Source organism: Spodoptera frugiperda, chromosome 12, assembly GCF_023101765.2.
Source record: "Spodoptera frugiperda isolate SF20-4 chromosome 12, AGI-APGP_CSIRO_Sfru_2.0, whole genome shotgun sequence".
Classification (NCBI taxonomy): domain Eukaryota; kingdom Metazoa; phylum Arthropoda; class Insecta; order Lepidoptera; family Noctuidae; genus Spodoptera; species Spodoptera frugiperda.
Genome location: NC_064223.1, coordinates 4484357 through 4502320, shown reverse-complemented (window position 1 = coordinate 4502320; position 17964 = coordinate 4484357). Strand labels below are relative to the sequence as shown.

Sequence of the window (17964 nt, the reverse complement as noted above, 5' to 3'; positions counted from 1 at the left end):
CGCACAATTCCAGGCTCTGTGCTAACACAGATATTTTGAAAAACCGGTTATACTCTTGCCTGACTCGGGATCGAACCCGAGCCCCTTGCTCTTGCTCTTGCACTTGACCAAAGCGGCAGTTTCCCACATAGATACGTAAAACACAATCGAACATTACATTAATAGATACGTATAATAGGTAAAATCGACACTCGAACGAAAATCTATTTTAGCTCCAACTAGCAAATTCCACTTAGTAAAATAGCAAAGTTATGAATTCGTCCGACCGAAACAAAGTAACAGTGGTAGGTATTTTAAATCCGGAGCTGCGGACTATCTAGTGAGTTTCCCGGGGCTTCCGGGCTCGAAAAGCAGAAGTAGGAATGGGGTGGTTTTTAGTCAGTAAGACTAGTAAGAGTCTGAGACTCGCCTCGCCCAAAAAGGGAGAAGTAATTGGAAGATTTACCCAAATTAAAAAAGTTGTTTTAAATCTCTACTTATTGTTTTTATTATCCTACCTATATAGAACAATTACATACACACAAAGACTTAAAAATAGGATGTTTCAACATTTTTGCTTATATGGTACGCAGCTACTAGTATTTTTTTTATAATAGGCATTGTCCACACATAGGGAAGGATTAAGGAAAACGTATCTACTGAATTTTACTTTGATAATAACTAATAACAATTCCGAGTTTGGACGTAAGCCAAAATAACTTTACTCCCGATCGACTACCGAGGGTTATAATATGGGAAGAGGGTGTCACTCCCGGCCCCGCCATACTGGCGCCAGTCTGTAATGCAAGCTCAGATTTACGTGTTGTCTAGCAAGCGGACTTACCTACTTACGTTGTGTTGCATTACTTTACTCTCAGGAAGCGATATGCCCCAGCTTCGCATGGGTGCAATGGAGATATATTTTGCATGTAAAATACATATAAACCTTCCTCTTGAATTACTATCTATTAAAAAAAAAAACAGCAAAATCCATTGCGTAGAAAACTACGCATACAAAGGGACAGAGAAAGCGACTTTGTATTATATTATGTAGTGATATTAGTAGCATCATGTGAGTATATATTTACGCATACATAAACAGTATGCACACATTGCCTATATACAATAAGTTTTATGGACCTTCAAATGAGACTATTACCTATACTCTGACACATCTATAATAAGACTATTACCTATACAGCTCAGCTCTTTCGCTTCCTCTACAATCTATAAATTAATTAATTTCTTCATGCATGCTCTTATATGACTTACATAATATTTCATTAACTATGTACTTTATTCACTTTATGTTGGCAAATAATATCTTAATGTCTAGAATTGATTTTCATGTCATCTCAGGATCATTTCAAGAGTAGATATACCTGAGAGTACCTACATCTAACCGTTTTATTTTATGAGCAAACTTTTGCGTTTGTCATTTGTGGTGCATGAATGAATCAATATCCCATGTATTTTTGAATGTCTGTTTATTCTCAGAATAGAACTTTATATTTCGTCACTAGAAGCAGCGGCGCCGTGGCTTAGTTGGTTAAAGCGCCTGTCTAGTAAACAGGAGATCGCGAGTTCGAATCTCGCCGGGGCCTGCGTTCACTGTGGGTGAAACTTTTTTGCATGATAATAAGAGCTATTATAACTTAAAATAAACTGAAGACGACGCCACGATTAGTGTTATTCGGAGAGCTCTTGACTGACTCATTAGGGTTGAATTAATCATGGATAACACTCTTTACGACGGCTTTACACAGGAATTTCCCAATCACCAATTGATTAAAGAATCGAAGATTATATTATACTCGAAAGTCGAAAGTGTGCCTATTAATAAATACTTATTAGGTATAGATTTATTTTTGTGCTAGGTAGTGCGTCGCGTCGTCGTCACTCGATTGATAAGCAAGAATTGAATGCTACGTAATAAAACAAAACTTCTGGAAAGAGACAGTACCTATACCTGTCTATACCTAGAATTAACACACAATGTTTATTAAAATTTGCTTTTGAGGTACCTACATCATTTGGAGCGTTAAGAAAAAGGTGCTACAATATCTCAGCATCTTGAATCTTTCGGCATAGTTTCGTTTTTTAGGTGTCGATGATCGTAGTTGTACAGTCTTTCGTTAGTTAGTCTGACTAGCACCTAGCTCCACTGACAGACAGACTGACGGACAATTCCGGAAAAGTGCCTAATTTAGGATTAATGGAAATAAATGCTTTGACTATGACATACCCCTTTTGCTTTAAGAGGATTATCCGCATTGGGATAAAAAGTCAAAGGGTATCATAGTGAACGAATAGCGACAAAAACGCAGGTAGCTCAAATGATCCAGTCCTTTAGTTACGCCTTTAACTTTCATCTAATCATGTGTCTCGATATGACGAAGTGATTACTCATAAAACTATGTAGTTGAAGGACTGACTTATAACTTTCTATGAAATAGATAAGTAACTTAACATAGCATCTAATCTTGTACCTACTATCGTTATAGTAATAATATGTAGACTTATCGTCACGCCTTTCCAACTCATAAAGGAGAAGACAGAGGTGTACCTACATTCTCATTGTGACCCGCTAGGTGCCCACGTGACCATTTGCTGCTACCTATGTCGTGCAAAATATTCGTAAGTATAAGTATGCAGTTTAGTAAAGTTGGACGTACTCAACAAACAGCGATTTGTAGACAAAAAAAATGAACAAACAAAAAGTGAAATGAATTAGTTTATAAAAGTTGACGGCGGGTCAACACCCAGACAGGGATGCAATGCAAATGCTTTGTTCCGACCCTGCGGGGCGCCTCGCCTGGCCATTTACCCCGAATAATATACTCATCCACGTGCTTTAGGAGAGTCTATTTCCATATTTCATTCATGAGTGCATACATACACAATATCTTTATCTATACCATTCATCAATAAGTACATACAACGTATCTAGGGTTATCTTGAGGACGTTCATCAATAAAAACAAGAAACAAACATTCGTCACTGCACGTTCTATTATTCCTCTTACAGAGGTAAGTACCTAGTATACGTACGTAGGTAGGTACCGTCCTGTAATACAGCGCATTGACTTTATAAAAAAGGTAAATGCACTCGCTTGAAGGAGACAGACAGCGCACGCAGGTAAGTACTTTACCTGAAATAACTACCCTTAGCACAAAAAATAATTGAATTTGGAATTGGGATAGGGATGTCTACCAGGTTGCTGTCCTCGGATTATCTTCTATTTTTTTACAATACCTGTGGTTTAAATACATAATATTCTGTACCTATAATTTTCAGGCATTACAATTGAAAATAGACTTAACTACTAAGCATTGCGTGCTATAAGGCAAAGAATGTTGACCTAGGATTAAACCCGAGACTACATGTTTGGTAGTAACCCTAAGGTTCTAAAACAAGTTTTCGGTTGCCTAGCGCATAATATCGAGATGGTCTCGAGATGATGGCGTGTTTGTATCAGAATTATCCACCTATAAACTTTACGATACTTAGAAATAGAAAGGATGGAGACATTTTAGGCCTTCAGATGACCAATTTGGTCTTAATTTTTATACTATCTAATAGACAGTACGACAATGACTGTGAAAGCAAGTCTTGGAAATTGGATAAGGTATTCAGCCAAACCCTAGGTCTTGCCTATGTGAGTATGTTAAAAATATCGAATAGGAAATATTATAAATCCATTTTGTTGTTTATTGTAATATTGTGCGTACTGAAATATTTGTGTTCGGTATCTAAGTACTGGGTTTTCCTTTAGGCAATAGACTCTTTAGTAGGTATCTAAGCAGTTTCCTTAGTAAATTCCTGAATGTTATTACAATAGTTCGTATTTTTATTAGTTACTAGCAAATCCAGCGAACTCCGTTCCGCCACCTGCTCTTTTCTTGTTTTTTTTTTAATTTATTTTTTATAATTTAGGTACTTACAAACGTCTCCAAGTGTTACAATTTAGTGTGTCATAGCTGTACCTACGTTCGTTTTCGCAGTTACTGTAAGTGCATAAAATCCTTTATGTTTGTAGTGACGCTCTAATTAGCGTTGCTAATATTAGTTACAATGGCTATAACTACCATGACTAAACAAAACGAGGAAACATATTTCAAGGTAGGATGGGCGAGAAAAAATGAAGATGTCTAGAACTTCGTATTCTATAAAAAACCATTGGCAAGGAAATATTGAACAAGTTATTTGATTATTTATTACAAATAATGGAAAATGTGCACATATGACATAATTAAATGGGGAAAAGTTGTGAAGATAAATATTTTTAGGTGCACAGCTGCACAGTGCTCATTGTCGTTTTTCCTGAGGAAAAAAACTGAGCGAACCATTGTGAAAAGTTACAAAAACAACATTCAACAGTTGGTTAATCATCAAAGATGGTACTTAAAAACACTTGAAATTAAACGGTTTAGGCTTAATTGAGCTTATTGTTGCTCCAGATATGGAGAAACAAATTACAAAGAACCACGACGATGCACAGCTAGTAAAACGAGTACTACGGGCAAGACAAAGCGAAACTGGCTTTGTATGTATGAGTGGAGTAGTGAATCAGACAGGCCGCCGGCCACTGTCGCCGCCTGCACACTCCGACAACAGAACAAGCCAGTCAGCATTCGGCGCGCAGCCCGCTCGCACTGCTGTACCGCGCTACACATTCGACTTATTCGAATGTCAACAAACTTTCACCTCGTCTGTAAACAAACAAAATGTACGAGGAAATTCAATAAAGTGTTTTTATTATTTTAATTATTCCTCTTTATTGCAACTTTTTACTCAATTCATTAAACTTAATAAAGGCCTAATTGGTCGCGGTAAAGTGTTTGTTGGTGTTTTTCTTGGCCGATGTGTAACCATTGAAAATATTGCAGAAATAACATTGAATGTTGGAGATTTGTTGGTGTCAACTTTTATTGCATCGGAGCGAGCCGTGCAGAGGATTAAATTGACTGAATGTTCCAATTGTGCTGTGACTAAATTAACTAACTAGCTGCCAGTGATCCGCTATGGGCAAGGATTATGGTGAGTTGTGTTACACAAGTATTTTTTTAAAAAAAGAACAATGAAAAGAGATTAGTTTCATTCAAAGATTTACTTCATAATTTCGTTATTTTATTGCCACAGCGCGCCTAGAATAAATTCAAGGCAAATGCTATGAAAATTGTACGAGTGGAATGCATTTTGATACTTTCGTGTGTTTAAACTTGTAACAAAAACTACATACCTTCGTAAGTTTAAAATTATAGAAATTAGAGGAGAGATTAACTCGTTTGTCATACGATGCTGTGACCAAAAATAATTATAAATAACTTACCTCCTACAATTTTAGATTTCTATTTTCGTTGAGACAACTAGCGATCAAACAAAAAGCAAAAAAATATCTTGACGTTTGTTTTTGGTTGGATGCACTGAATAGAATTTTTTAGTCGACTACCTTTCGGTGTTGAATATCAAAATCCCTTCACAAAGAGCGAACGAGGAAGCGTAATTCAATTGAAATTCATTACAATGGAGTAGAATATAGTAGATCACTGAACTACAAAATTATAGAGCAGTTTCTGTGCTTTGAAATACTTTGAATACCAGTATAGATTGGTTACATACTAGGCAGGTAATTCTGATGCAAATAAACATTAAATGAATTAATTTTGTGTTTACCTTATTACAATATAGAACGATGTAAAAAGTGAATATGTATAAGTTTTACGTAGATAATAATTATTAGTTTTGAATCTAGCTGTGTTAGTTACGGTGGCGTTAAATTATCTTTATTTAAACGGAGAGGAGATAACCGCGATAATTACATTTGGCGATAGGCTCCATATTTGCTCAGTCTCATATGGAGGTATTAACACTAAAGCGTTTGATACAATGCACACACATACACAATGTTGATACCGTGATACTGATATACTGATGCCTACGTGCATGTTTTTTTGATATCTGGCATTAACTATAACATTCATTCAAAATGGAAGGGCGTATTTTTATTAATTATATATGCACAATTATTTGGATGTAAGTTATCATTATCTCCCATTAAACTGTTTCCATGCCTTCTACAGTCTACTCTCTGTTACCCATACATGTAATGAAGTAAATGATTTATGTCCGCCAACCTCAATGTTTCATTCAGGAATTATGAGAATAACATTCGATTTTGAAATTTAAAAAATGTAGGAGAGTTCCTAATGTGACCAAAATTTGAGAAACTGACGATAAGGGGCTGATGATGATGATAAGAAAAGAACATCGTCATCAAGGACCCGGGACAGTCCAATGCTAGAGGGTTTGCCATAAACTATTCACGTTGCAAGCGAATTGGGCATCATACATATTCTCATCATAGACATCTGCGAGAAGAGGCGAAACATCACCACACCACCCTTTAATACAAAAGTATAACAAATAATACGTGTTGAAAAGTGGGTGTAATTATTAGAAGTACTGTTGCTAAAGTAAATAAGTAGACTTCTGCCTACGCCTTTCAGGAATTGCAGGCGTGATGTCATACAATTATATAATGTATGGTTGTTTACAAAGGTCGGGAGCAGTAGCTACCTATCACTGTTACTGAGTTACAACGTTCCTAAGTACGGTAGCTATTTGTTCCATAGTTCCACCTGTGGTGATAAGTCGGATGCAAGAGTAAGGTCCGCTTGTGTCAGTAGTTTCTTTTCGAGACTATATTGTCACGGTTAGTAATCCTTGAATGGGTGTACTGATAAAGATGTATGATCTAACAACCGCTTTATCACTAATTTTGAGTTTCCGTACTAGAAGTTGAGGTTGGGTCTACTGCTATACGGCGATGCTATACGGCCGGGTCTAATTCCAGATATCTTACCTACTATCGCAATCCGGTGTTGCGAACAACGTAATAGGTTACCGGGGCTGGAGCTCAAAGCGAGGAGAAGGAACGGGTTGGTTTTTAGTAAGAGCCTGACAGTCTCTCTTGCCTCACAAGTGATTTTCCTTCCACAGAAAGATAACATTTTTTTTTTCAAAATTATTATTTGTTGATGAATTCTTTCTTCATGGGTTTTGTTATGTTTTGTGTAACTTCCCAGTCAACTTGTTACCATGTGAGTCACCACGGCGCATTGTGTCCTTTCCTCCAAACCATGTATTTCCGCTGACAAAATGGGTCAGATAAGAATTTACCATGAATCTGAATGTCATACCGATACTGTGACGAGACCTCGCTCACATTCGCACTCCGTTCGTGAAGTTGTGACACCGGTTCACTTCCCGGGAGGCTAACCTTGAAACATTTAAAAATCATGAACTTGTTTTTTTTTTTTTTTTTTTCTTTATTGGGACATAAAACAGTTACACATTTCAGATACAATAAAAAAAAAAACTAGGTATAGAAAATAAAAGGTAGATGTGTAACCCACACTAATGTCCGCGGAATAATATAATTGAAATTAAGAAAAATAGGTGCGTGCGACCATGGAACAGAAAGGTATAAAATATATACATATATAAATATACAATTACATGTTTAGGGATATAAAATTTCAGTGGCCATTCTTTTAAACTTGAAGTTGGGAAGTGCAAAAATATCAAGGGTTATATAGTGTGAGTTATACGTATCTACCATACGTCGGAGAGGCGCCCGTGCCCCCGCGTGGGTTCTACACCTTGCAGTGTGGAACAGCTGGGGCACGCGCGCCTCTCGACGCATCACAGTTCTAGGTACAATATAGCATATGTTATTTGTAATTTCAGGACAGTCAAACTTGTTGTTACATAAACCATGCAGCATCATGGTCATTAATAAACTGCGTCTAGACTCCAAACTCTGAAGATTATAACGTTTTAACAGTTGTTTGTATGGTAGTTTTGAGTGTGCGGTTCTATAGTGCGTGGCACGCAAGAATTTTTTTTGAACCATTTCTATTTTAGTTTTATACACATCAAAAATGGGACTCCAAATCGGGACTGCGTATTCCAATTGAGAACGAACTAAAGCTTTATATAGAAGTAAGAAAGTAGACGGTCTTTTAAAGTCATTTGACGATCGCAATACGAAACCAAACATACGATACGCTTTATTAACAATATTATCAATATGGACGTCAAAATGCAATTTAGAATCCATTGTGACCCCAAGATCTCTTATGTTGCTAACTTTTTTTAGAATCATATCATCTAGCTTGTAATCATATGTGATAATATTTTTATTTTTTGTGAAAGTGATTGCATTACACTTGGGTAAACTGAGCTGAAGTTTATTGTTCGAACAGTAACGAGAAAGCCTATCTAAGTCTTCCTGTAGTAACTGACAATCCTGAATGTTTTTACAAGACTTGTAAATTTTGATATCATCTGCAGACATTAGAAATCGAGAGTGAGTAAAACATTTTTTTATGTCATTCACGAACAGGACAAAAAGCAATGGTCCCAAAATTGAGCCTTGGGGCACACCGGAACTGACAACAATGGAATTGGACTGATAGCCATTTATAACGATTTTTTGTGACCTATTAAAAATATATGACTTGAACCAACGTAACAGATTTCCTCGGATGCCGTTGAAGGCAATTTTATCTAAAAGTAGTTTGTGGTCTACCTTGTCAAAAGCCTTCCGAAAGTCCGTGTAAATAGCATCAACTTGAATTTGATCGTCCATCGTTTTGAATAAAAAGTCAGTAAATACCAGGAGATTAGTATTCGTCGAACGACGCTTAATAAATCCATGCTGTTCACTTAAAATAAGGTGGTGAATGTGTGAATATAATTCATTGTGCACAAGACCCTCAAAAAGCTTCGACAAGATAGACAATATCGAGATAGGACGATAGTTTTTTTACATCATGTTTATCCCCAGTTTTAAAGACCGGTGTAATATTAGCGCATTTCCAAATATCGGGAAAAGTTCCTACACATAAACATTTGTTGAATATTATATGGAGAGGACAAACTATACATTCTGCGGTCTTTTTAAAAAAAATAGGTGGTAAAGAATCAGGACCGGGACCCTTATTCAAATCTAATTTCTTAATTGCATTAAGTACAACATCCTTAGACAAGTAAATATCTGAAAATATAGACGCATTATCTGCGTATGCGTTTGGTGGCTGCCACACTGTGGGATCAAAATTAGAAGGTTCATAAACTGAAGTGAAAAAAGTCGAAAACATATTACTTATTTCAATAGGATCACTCGAGTGTACGTCATCTAGATACATGTTCGCTGGTATCATTGTTTGTACTAATTCTATGTAAGAGGTACATAATCTGGTTTATTTTATTATCACTTATAGGTGAACAGTTCGGTCACGTGTTATCAACAAAATAGTAAAATAGAAATATCCAATTAATATTAGCGTTGGATATAAATGTCACTCATGAATTCATTATGGACTTTGATAATAAACTCTAAATTCACAGCTAACTCTCTTTCTTTGGTTAAGTGTTAGTAGACAACATAACATATCTATACATATAATAAAATCGTAGAAAAGTGCTGTCTGTACATTGAAAATAAAAATAAAAAAAATAGCAGGGGTTATTGTTATGTCGATGTCGAACCCAAAAATGTAATTAACTTTTTTTTTGTCTGTTTGTCTGTTTGTCGGTTTGTCTGTTTGTCTGTTTGTCTGTGTGTCTATGCGCGCTAATCTCAGAAACGGCTGATCCGATTTGGATGCGGTTTTCACGAATATATTGTGGTATGCTTCAATTTACATTTAGTGTTTGTTTCATGTCAATCGGTTCATAAATAAAAAAGTTATGTCAAATTAAAGAATCACGTCGAACACTATTCTATGCTTATACCATTAATCTCCGCCACTATTTGACGGATTTGGTTGAAATTTGGTACAGATATAGTTTAGAACCTTAGAAAAGACATAGGATAGTTTTTATTTCTCTATACATATAATAAAATCGTAGAAAAGTGCTGTCTGTACATTGAAATTCTATATAAATTGGTTTCGTTGTATTTGTCAATTAATAAGTTTATTTGTTGGGTTTTCCTGGTTTTCTGGTTAAATTATTTAACGTAGGTTTAGTTTGATATCGATTATTAGTAGTTACTGTAGTTAGTTTTTAATAAAATTGTAAGTCTAATTTCTTAATTAATTAGATAGATTAGATTTAAGTCGTTTCTTTTAAATTATTTAGTTTAAGCTTGGTTATTATAGCATAGAAGATAGGTTGTAATATAATTTCTTTTTTAATTGTTATAAATTCGTAATTCGTAGCTTTCTTTAGTTTTAAGTTAGTTTTCATCTTAAGTTCGGAAAGATTATAATATTTCTTTAGTTTAAGTCCGTTTTTAAACTATTTTTTCAATGCCCTAAGTGAGTATACGTCTATTAAATTCAAACGCAGAGCTCATTATGTTGATTTTTGAAGAGTTCCCTGGAATATCTTCTACATCTCATTTTTGAAGAGATTCCGCGAGATCGGGAACTATGTGGTTAAAACCAAAAATTTGTCGGAAGTCACTATTCCACGCGAACGAAGTCGCAGGCAAAAGCTAATACATAATACATACATACGTCACGCATTTTAACGGGCCTCTTCTCGCACGGAGACATAGCATTAATATTTCAGACTTATAATTAGAAATTATAAGCCCAGGTTTTTTCACGCTTCACGATGCAAGCCTCACGATGTTTGCCTTCATCGTTTGTCAGTGGTGTCTAAATAATCTTAGAAAGTACATACTTATATCTCGGAAAAAGCTACATTAATTTTATTGTAACTTTCGTGAGACATACTAAATTAATTATTATGTTATCGGCTTACTCACGTATTTGTTTGACGAGGAACGCCGCGTCGTGTGTCGCAGAATGCTGCTCATGAATATGAGCCTCTAGCATGGCTTGAAACTAGTCGAGTTCCTCGTCAAACAAATACGTGAGTAAGCCGATAATATAATAATTAATTTATAAGCTACATTGGTGCTTGCCTATCATGTAGGAGAAGCGGGCGTCTTAAACTCCGGGCCACCACGACTTTAATTGATTTGAGTATATTAAAACCTGTGGTGTAAGGTTTAGACTCATCTAGACTCATCTTTGTTCAACAGACGGCAGCAGCTACGTCTCGGTCCACTCAGCCAACGACGTACACTGCCTAATTTTTATCTTATGAATAGACCATTTAGTCTGAACCTAACTGTACTTAGATGCTGTAGGCGGCTAAGAATTGATCATGTATATTCATGGGGAAATGTCACAACGAATTTAGCACAGACTTAGCAGACAGACATTAGGTTATCTAGCCTACAATGTCAAAATAAAATGTTTTAAACATGACGCCACTGATTCCTGATAATGTTAAGCTTAAGTAGAAGATAATTGCTTATTATCAAGTGTAAGCGATGTTTACACACTAGGTAGGTACACTACGAGACTGCACATATGCCAGAGATCAGGCAGTAAACAGTGTCTTATAAACCTGCACTTTTTAAACTCCGATCTCTAACCTGCCTGCTAAGTATTGAAATTATGGCTAATATTCTTATGTACGGGGGTCAATAATAGTCCAACGGTGGACTGTCACGGGCTGTTTATATTGTTATTGAAGCAACGTCTATTACATGTCTTCACTATTTATATCATAATTGAATTGAATTGAAGAGTACCTCTACAGCAGCTACTGCTACCTATGATTAATCTTTTTATTTTTCTTCAAAAATAGAGCAATAACAATCTCTGATGTCAGCCAGTCAGTCTATATTACAGAAAATACTATGCCAGCAACATTTAAAGCATTGCAGTATCAAAATAAACCCATTATTAATGAAAATATATAATTTGCCGATTTCCTTGTGTTGCAAAACTTGTGACATTATTATACGTAACAGTTTTAACGTTTGCATAACATAAATTGTGTGGAGTCGATTCCAGTGTGTGTATGTGTGTGTGACTGATCCAAGTGGTCATAATATAATTATGCTGATGCATTTTGTTATGACTATTTTTAAATAGGTACCTACTCAACGATCGTGATACGTGTTTTGTAATGACTTAAAAATAGGTGTTAAATACAACTAGTGTTTCAGATTTCTACAAATCTTTAGGTAATGGAAACGCTATCAGTTCTCTCATTTATTTAGGTTCAAGTTTTCTTATGTTCGCTATATCTATAAGTATGTAAATTAGCTGCTCCCATTTTAATTAACTTATAACATGCCGTAATGTGTACCTCAGTCTATCCCTTAGGGAATAAAAGGCGTGACGTTGCATTGAAAGAAAATCTGAGTACCCATTCGGAAATCTAAATGTTTTTGTTTACCATGGACTTTATTAGTCCGTATTATTTCTAGGTATTTATTTATTCATTACAAACTAAAAATCGGCTAATTGATCAATTGATCAATGATCGATAATCGATAATATCCTTATCGATGACCTAATATCCGTGTAGTAAGATTTCTAATCGTTAAAATTCATCAAGGATTTAGATAAATAGCGGGAACTATATACGTAATATGAACCAATACAATAGTTGGAATTTTCTTGAAGATATCTTACTCATTAATATGTAAGATTTATTATTAAAATTTAATCATATGTATATTGGCCAATTTGTGTAATCTGCAGATAACAATTTATCAAATAGACGCCGTTGTCGTACGACATAGTATTTAATTTTCTAAATAGACGTTTTATTTACTCATCATCTGGACACAATAATGACACCTATATACATTTATGTAAGTACATTATATAATGTAGTAAGTAGGTAAACGGCACAGCCACTAAGTTGTAGTACTTAGCAAAAAAAAAAATGTTTACAATTAGGTACTGACAAAAATTGACGTAAATAGTAAAATATTTGGAAAGTATTTGAAACTCTTCAATTTTAAAATTCACTGACACATTTTTTTCCTGCTAAAAATTTCAAGACCGTATGCCATGCATGACTGTCACACATGTTTTCTTCGCTGGAGCCGTTGGACCGTGAGCCCGTGATCGACGCGACTTGCATTACATAATCAACCTTCTAACCTTAGAATCTCCCCGATGCGTCATGTGGCATTTATTTGTAGTAATGTACCAATGACGGACATGTTACCTAATAGATCTGATTACTGACAGTCGTTCATCAGTAAGTTAATAAACATAACCAAGTCGTTAAGACTAGGAACAGAGAGCTCTTGTTCGAAGTAGACAGGTAATAACGTTATTTACATATGTTGAAGTCGAAGTACGTGAAGTAAAATAAAGCCGTTTTATTAACCGACTTCCCAAAAAGGATGAAATAAAATTTAATGTTAATACAATTTGAGTGAAATGGTAGTTTTTTTAATTCACATTTTACGCAAAAAGGTGGTTTACAATTTTATTACAACTATAATAATGTAGTAGACAGTGTATGCAAAAAAATAACAAAATCTTAGATAAGGTGTAGTGGGAGGTCGTTACGCCACGTTACCCTATAAAATGTAGTAAATCAGACGTCTCACGATGTTTCAAATCAATGTATCCTCGAAATTATTTATGTTTGAAAAACAAAACAGAACAAATATGTGTTTAATGTTTAAAAAAATGTAGAATAATACCCTAGTATGCATGATTCTCATCATCCCATGCAAAAGTCTAGTCTAGTGAGTCTATTGCCATTTACCGTCACACTAAAACTCACGGTTTACTCACGTACACGCATCATCAGAGAGGTACCATGAAAAAAAAAAAACAGTGAAGAAGTCTTCATAACAATGTTCTGGCGTTTGACTGACTTTTCAAGGACAAAACTTAACACGCAATGTTCCACTTAAGTATTATATTAAACACACGTTTTATGAAACAAACCCGACATACTGCGATTATCTACGATATGAAGGGTACATTAACTACAGGTACTCAACGAACACAGTTTTTAATTAAAAAGTGAAAACATGAGTCATGATTGCATTGTTGTCATAGCGTGATAATGTCTTTCGAGACCAATCCTACATTTCTATTTTGTACTAGCTTTTGCCCGCGACTTCGTTCGCGTGGAATAGTGACTTCCGGCAAATTTTTGGTTTTAACCACATAGTTCCCATAGCTATAGGCTGATGATGATGATGATGATGATGATGAGTTCCCGATCTCGCGGGATCTTTTCAAAAATGAGATGTGGAAGATATTCCAGGGAACTCTTCAAAAATCAACATAATGAGCTCTGCGTTTGATTTTAATAGATGTATACTCACTTAGGGCATTGAAAAAATAGTTTAAAAACGGACTTTAACTAAAGAAATATTATAATCTTTCCGAACTTAAGATGAAAACTAACTTAAAACTAAAGAAAGCTACGAATTACGAATTTATAACAATTAAAAAAGAAATTATATTAGAACCTATCCTTTATGCTATAATAACCAAGCTTAAACTAAATAATTTAAAAGAAACGACTTAAATCTAATCTAATTAATTTATAAATTAGACTTACAATTTTATTAAAAAAACTAACTACAGTAACTACTAATAATCGATATCAAACTAAACCTACGTTAAAAAGTTTAACCAGAAAACCAGGAAAACCCAACAAATAAACTTATTAATTGACAAATACAACGAAACCAATTTAGAATATACGAAACAGCAGGACCACTACAGACAAATAATCATACGACTGATAATACACATTTTCTACAATAGTGCCGAAGCGCTCGGCCGATACCCAACCAAATAATTGTAACAAAACCATAGCGCAATCTATTTCGATCCCAACGCCATCTATCGAGGATAAAGACAACTTGGATTATTTATTTATACTCCGTTCGGGCATTTTTTTCATACCTTTTTACTATTTGTTAACTTTTTTTCGATGAATTAAAACAATAACATGAACCGAAGTCGTGTAACGATCGACATAGAATTATCTATACTCCGTTAGAGCGTTTTCTTTGTACTAAAAGTTGTATTATGTTATATTTTTCATTGCTTTTTACTATTTTGTAAAAACAAATTTCCAATGAATTAAAACAATAATATGAACTGAACAATTGTAGTTACACCATTGCGCGATCAACGCCATCTATCTACGGAGTATAGGAACAGCCCGACATTGTTCAATTCCGTACTATAAGTACGAAATTGAACAATAGATGGCGCTGTATGTCCGGAATAAATTTATTTTTTATTTTATTTTTATTTTATTTTTATTTTTATTTTATTTTTATTTTATTTTTATTTTATTTTTATTTTATTTTTATTTTATTTTTATTTTATTTTTATTTTATTTTTATTTTATTTTTATTTTATTTTTATTTTATTTTTATTTTATTTTTATTTTATTTTTATTTTATTTTTATTTTATTTTTATTTTATTTTTATTTTATTTTTATTTTATTTTTATTTTATTTTTATTTTATTTTTATTTTATTTTTATTTTATTTTTATTTTATTTTTATTTTATTTTTATTTTATTTTTATTTTATTTTTATTTTATTTTTATTTTATTTTTATTTTATTTTTATTTTATTTTTATTTTATTTTTATTTTTATTTTATTTTTATTTTTATTTTTATTTTATTTTTATTTTATTTTATTTTTATTTTATTTTCTTTCTATTTTATTTTTATTTTATTTTTATTTTATTTTTATTTTATTTTTATTTTATTTTTATTTTATTTTTATTTTATTTTTATTTTATTTTTATTTTATTTTTATTTTATTTTTATTTTATTTTTATTTTATTTTTATTTTATTTTTATTTTATTTTTATTTTATTTTTATTTTATTTTTATTTTATTTTTATTTTTATTTTATTTTTATTTTTATTTTTATTTTATTTTTTTTTTATTTTATTTTTATTTTATTTTATTTCTATTTTATTTTTATTTTATATTTATTTTATTTTTATTTTATTTTTATTTTATTTTTATTTTATTTTTATTTTATTTTTATTTTATTTTTATTTTATTTTTATTTTATTTTTATTTTATTTTTATTTTATTTTTATTTTATTTTTATTTTATTTTTATTTTATTTTTATTTTATTTTTATTTTATTTTTATTTTATTTTTATTTTATTTTTATTTTATTTTTATTTTATTTTTATTTTATTTTTATTTTATTTTTATTTTATTTTTATTTTATTTTTATTTTATTTTATTTTATTTTTATTTTATTTTTATTTTATTTTTTGATTTTTGAAATAAAAATATATCTATGTCCTTTCTAAGGTTCTAAACTATATCTGTACCAAATTTCAACCAAATCCAGATTAATGGTATAAGCATAGAATGTTCGACGTGATTCTTTAATTTGACATAACTTTTTTATTTATGAACCGATTGACATGAAACAAACACTAAATGTAAATTTAAGCATCCCACAATATATTCGTGAAAACCGCATCCAACTCGGATCAGCCGTTTCTGAGATTAGCGCGCACAGACGAACAGACAAACAGACAAACAGACAAACAGACAAACAGACAAACAGACAAACAGACAAACAGACAAAAAAAAAGTTAATTACATTTTTGGGTTCGACATCGACATAACAATAACCCCTGCTATTTTTTTTATTTTTATTTTCAATGTACAGACAGCACTTTTCTACGATTTTATTATATGTATAGATTTAGCAGAGATAGCTTCATAATATTATTCATATAAATGTGACTATTTATTCAGCTGAGTGAACGCTATGTTTCAAGTTTGATATTAACTATATTAGGCGAAGTTTTTTGGCTTTATGATTTCTTTACGTGTCCCTTGTTATGTAGCTATAATCTACTTCTCGTACAGATAGTCTACGTAAAATAAATTGGAATGAAAAATAGATGTTACATAAACCTATGAATAGTTCTGTGTTGTTATCCCGTCAGAAAGTCTGCAGTGTGATTTTATTTTGTTTAGAGTTCTATAATTGTTTAATGTCAAGTTACATCGTTTCTTCTTTGTGTCACTTTCAAAAACAAAAAACAAATAGTCAGTAGTTAATACAAAGTAATTTCACAACAAACATTTTCATGTAAAATGTTGCCATGACGAAGCCATACAGTTACCACTCTAATAAATCAGACCTTATGTAGAACGAATTTCATACCTCTACTTGCCCAGGCCCAAATCTATAAGTCCTGATTTTATCCGTCGATCGTAGCGCCGGTAGCGCGTAGTTCGTAGCGCGTAGTTCGTGACGTGTAGTGCGTAGTAATTCTTTACCGCTGCTAATGTTGCAGGCTTGCAAACATGTGGACTCAACAGGCGAGCCGCACAGAAAAAGTTTACAAATTTTGCGCCTTGGTCAAAATACGTGGTGGTTAATAAAAAATACGAAGAAGTGCATGAATCTCCACCTGTATCCTGTGTTTCTAGATGAGCGTATACGTATTTTTTTACATCAAACAAATGCTTGTACGTTTAGTTAGGTATTACTCATTTATCTTAGTCGACATTGAGCGGTCATACAAAGAAAAGAAAGCAACCAGACTTCTATACAAGTACGTAATTTGCTTTTTAGTTATTTTCGGAAACCATATGATGTATATTTTAAGTAACTATTACTAAATCTAAAAGATAATCTTTTGATATAATTCTGACAGAATCCACCTAATGGATTTGCTTGATAATTTGATGTAGGTAAGTTGATAACAGTTTACAATACTATTCTGAGAATTGACTGATTACTTTATTAGCTGATTGTGCTACGGAAATAGGTAAAATAATTGAAAAAGTAAACAGGATTACTTAATAATGATAAACAAAAGCATAAAGAAAACATCTAGACGCTTCTACGGACTCATCATAATTTTCGTGGTACATTTGGAAATTTCATAAAAATAAAAACAAGCTTTGCCTGATTTCCGAATACGTTATTACGAATGCATACCCGTAGAAATATGATTCATCAATGAATAATATTTTTACGCGTAGTACATAATATTGAGCGCGTGGCAGGTCAGCGATGCGATGGACAGATCAAATTGAAACTGCACTTAATGGTTCAATGCATTAGGAAGGCTGCAGTGCGCGAGAAGTGGCGACAAATTCTGAAGCATACC

At 32.9% G+C, this 17964-nt stretch overlaps 1 protein-coding gene and 1 non-coding gene across 5 annotated transcripts in view; both read left to right on the top strand.

Moving 5' to 3' along the window:
- The first annotated feature begins 1509 nt into the window (after positions 1-1509).
- Positions 1510-1583, top strand: Trnat-agu (transfer RNA threonine (anticodon AGU)). Its single transcript has one exon. It is a non-coding gene; the product is annotated as a tRNA-Thr (tRNA).
- Positions 1584-4541: 2958 nt separating this feature from the next.
- The window catches only part of LOC118263117 (choline transporter-like 2), a 29353-nt gene continuing 15930 nt past the window's right edge, over positions 4542-17964 (top strand). For 2 of the 4 annotated variants that reach the window (XM_050697388.1, XM_050697384.1), the window contains exons 1-2: positions 4542-4708; positions 4869-5019. In XM_050697388.1, the coding sequence (XP_050553345.1) occupies positions 5004-5019 (16 nt within the window). In that variant the 5' untranslated portion in view covers positions 4542-4708; positions 4869-5003. Of the gene's footprint in view, positions 5020-17964 lie in introns of all 4 variants that reach the window. The other 2 variants (XM_050697385.1, XM_050697387.1) reach the window with 2 other exon arrangements.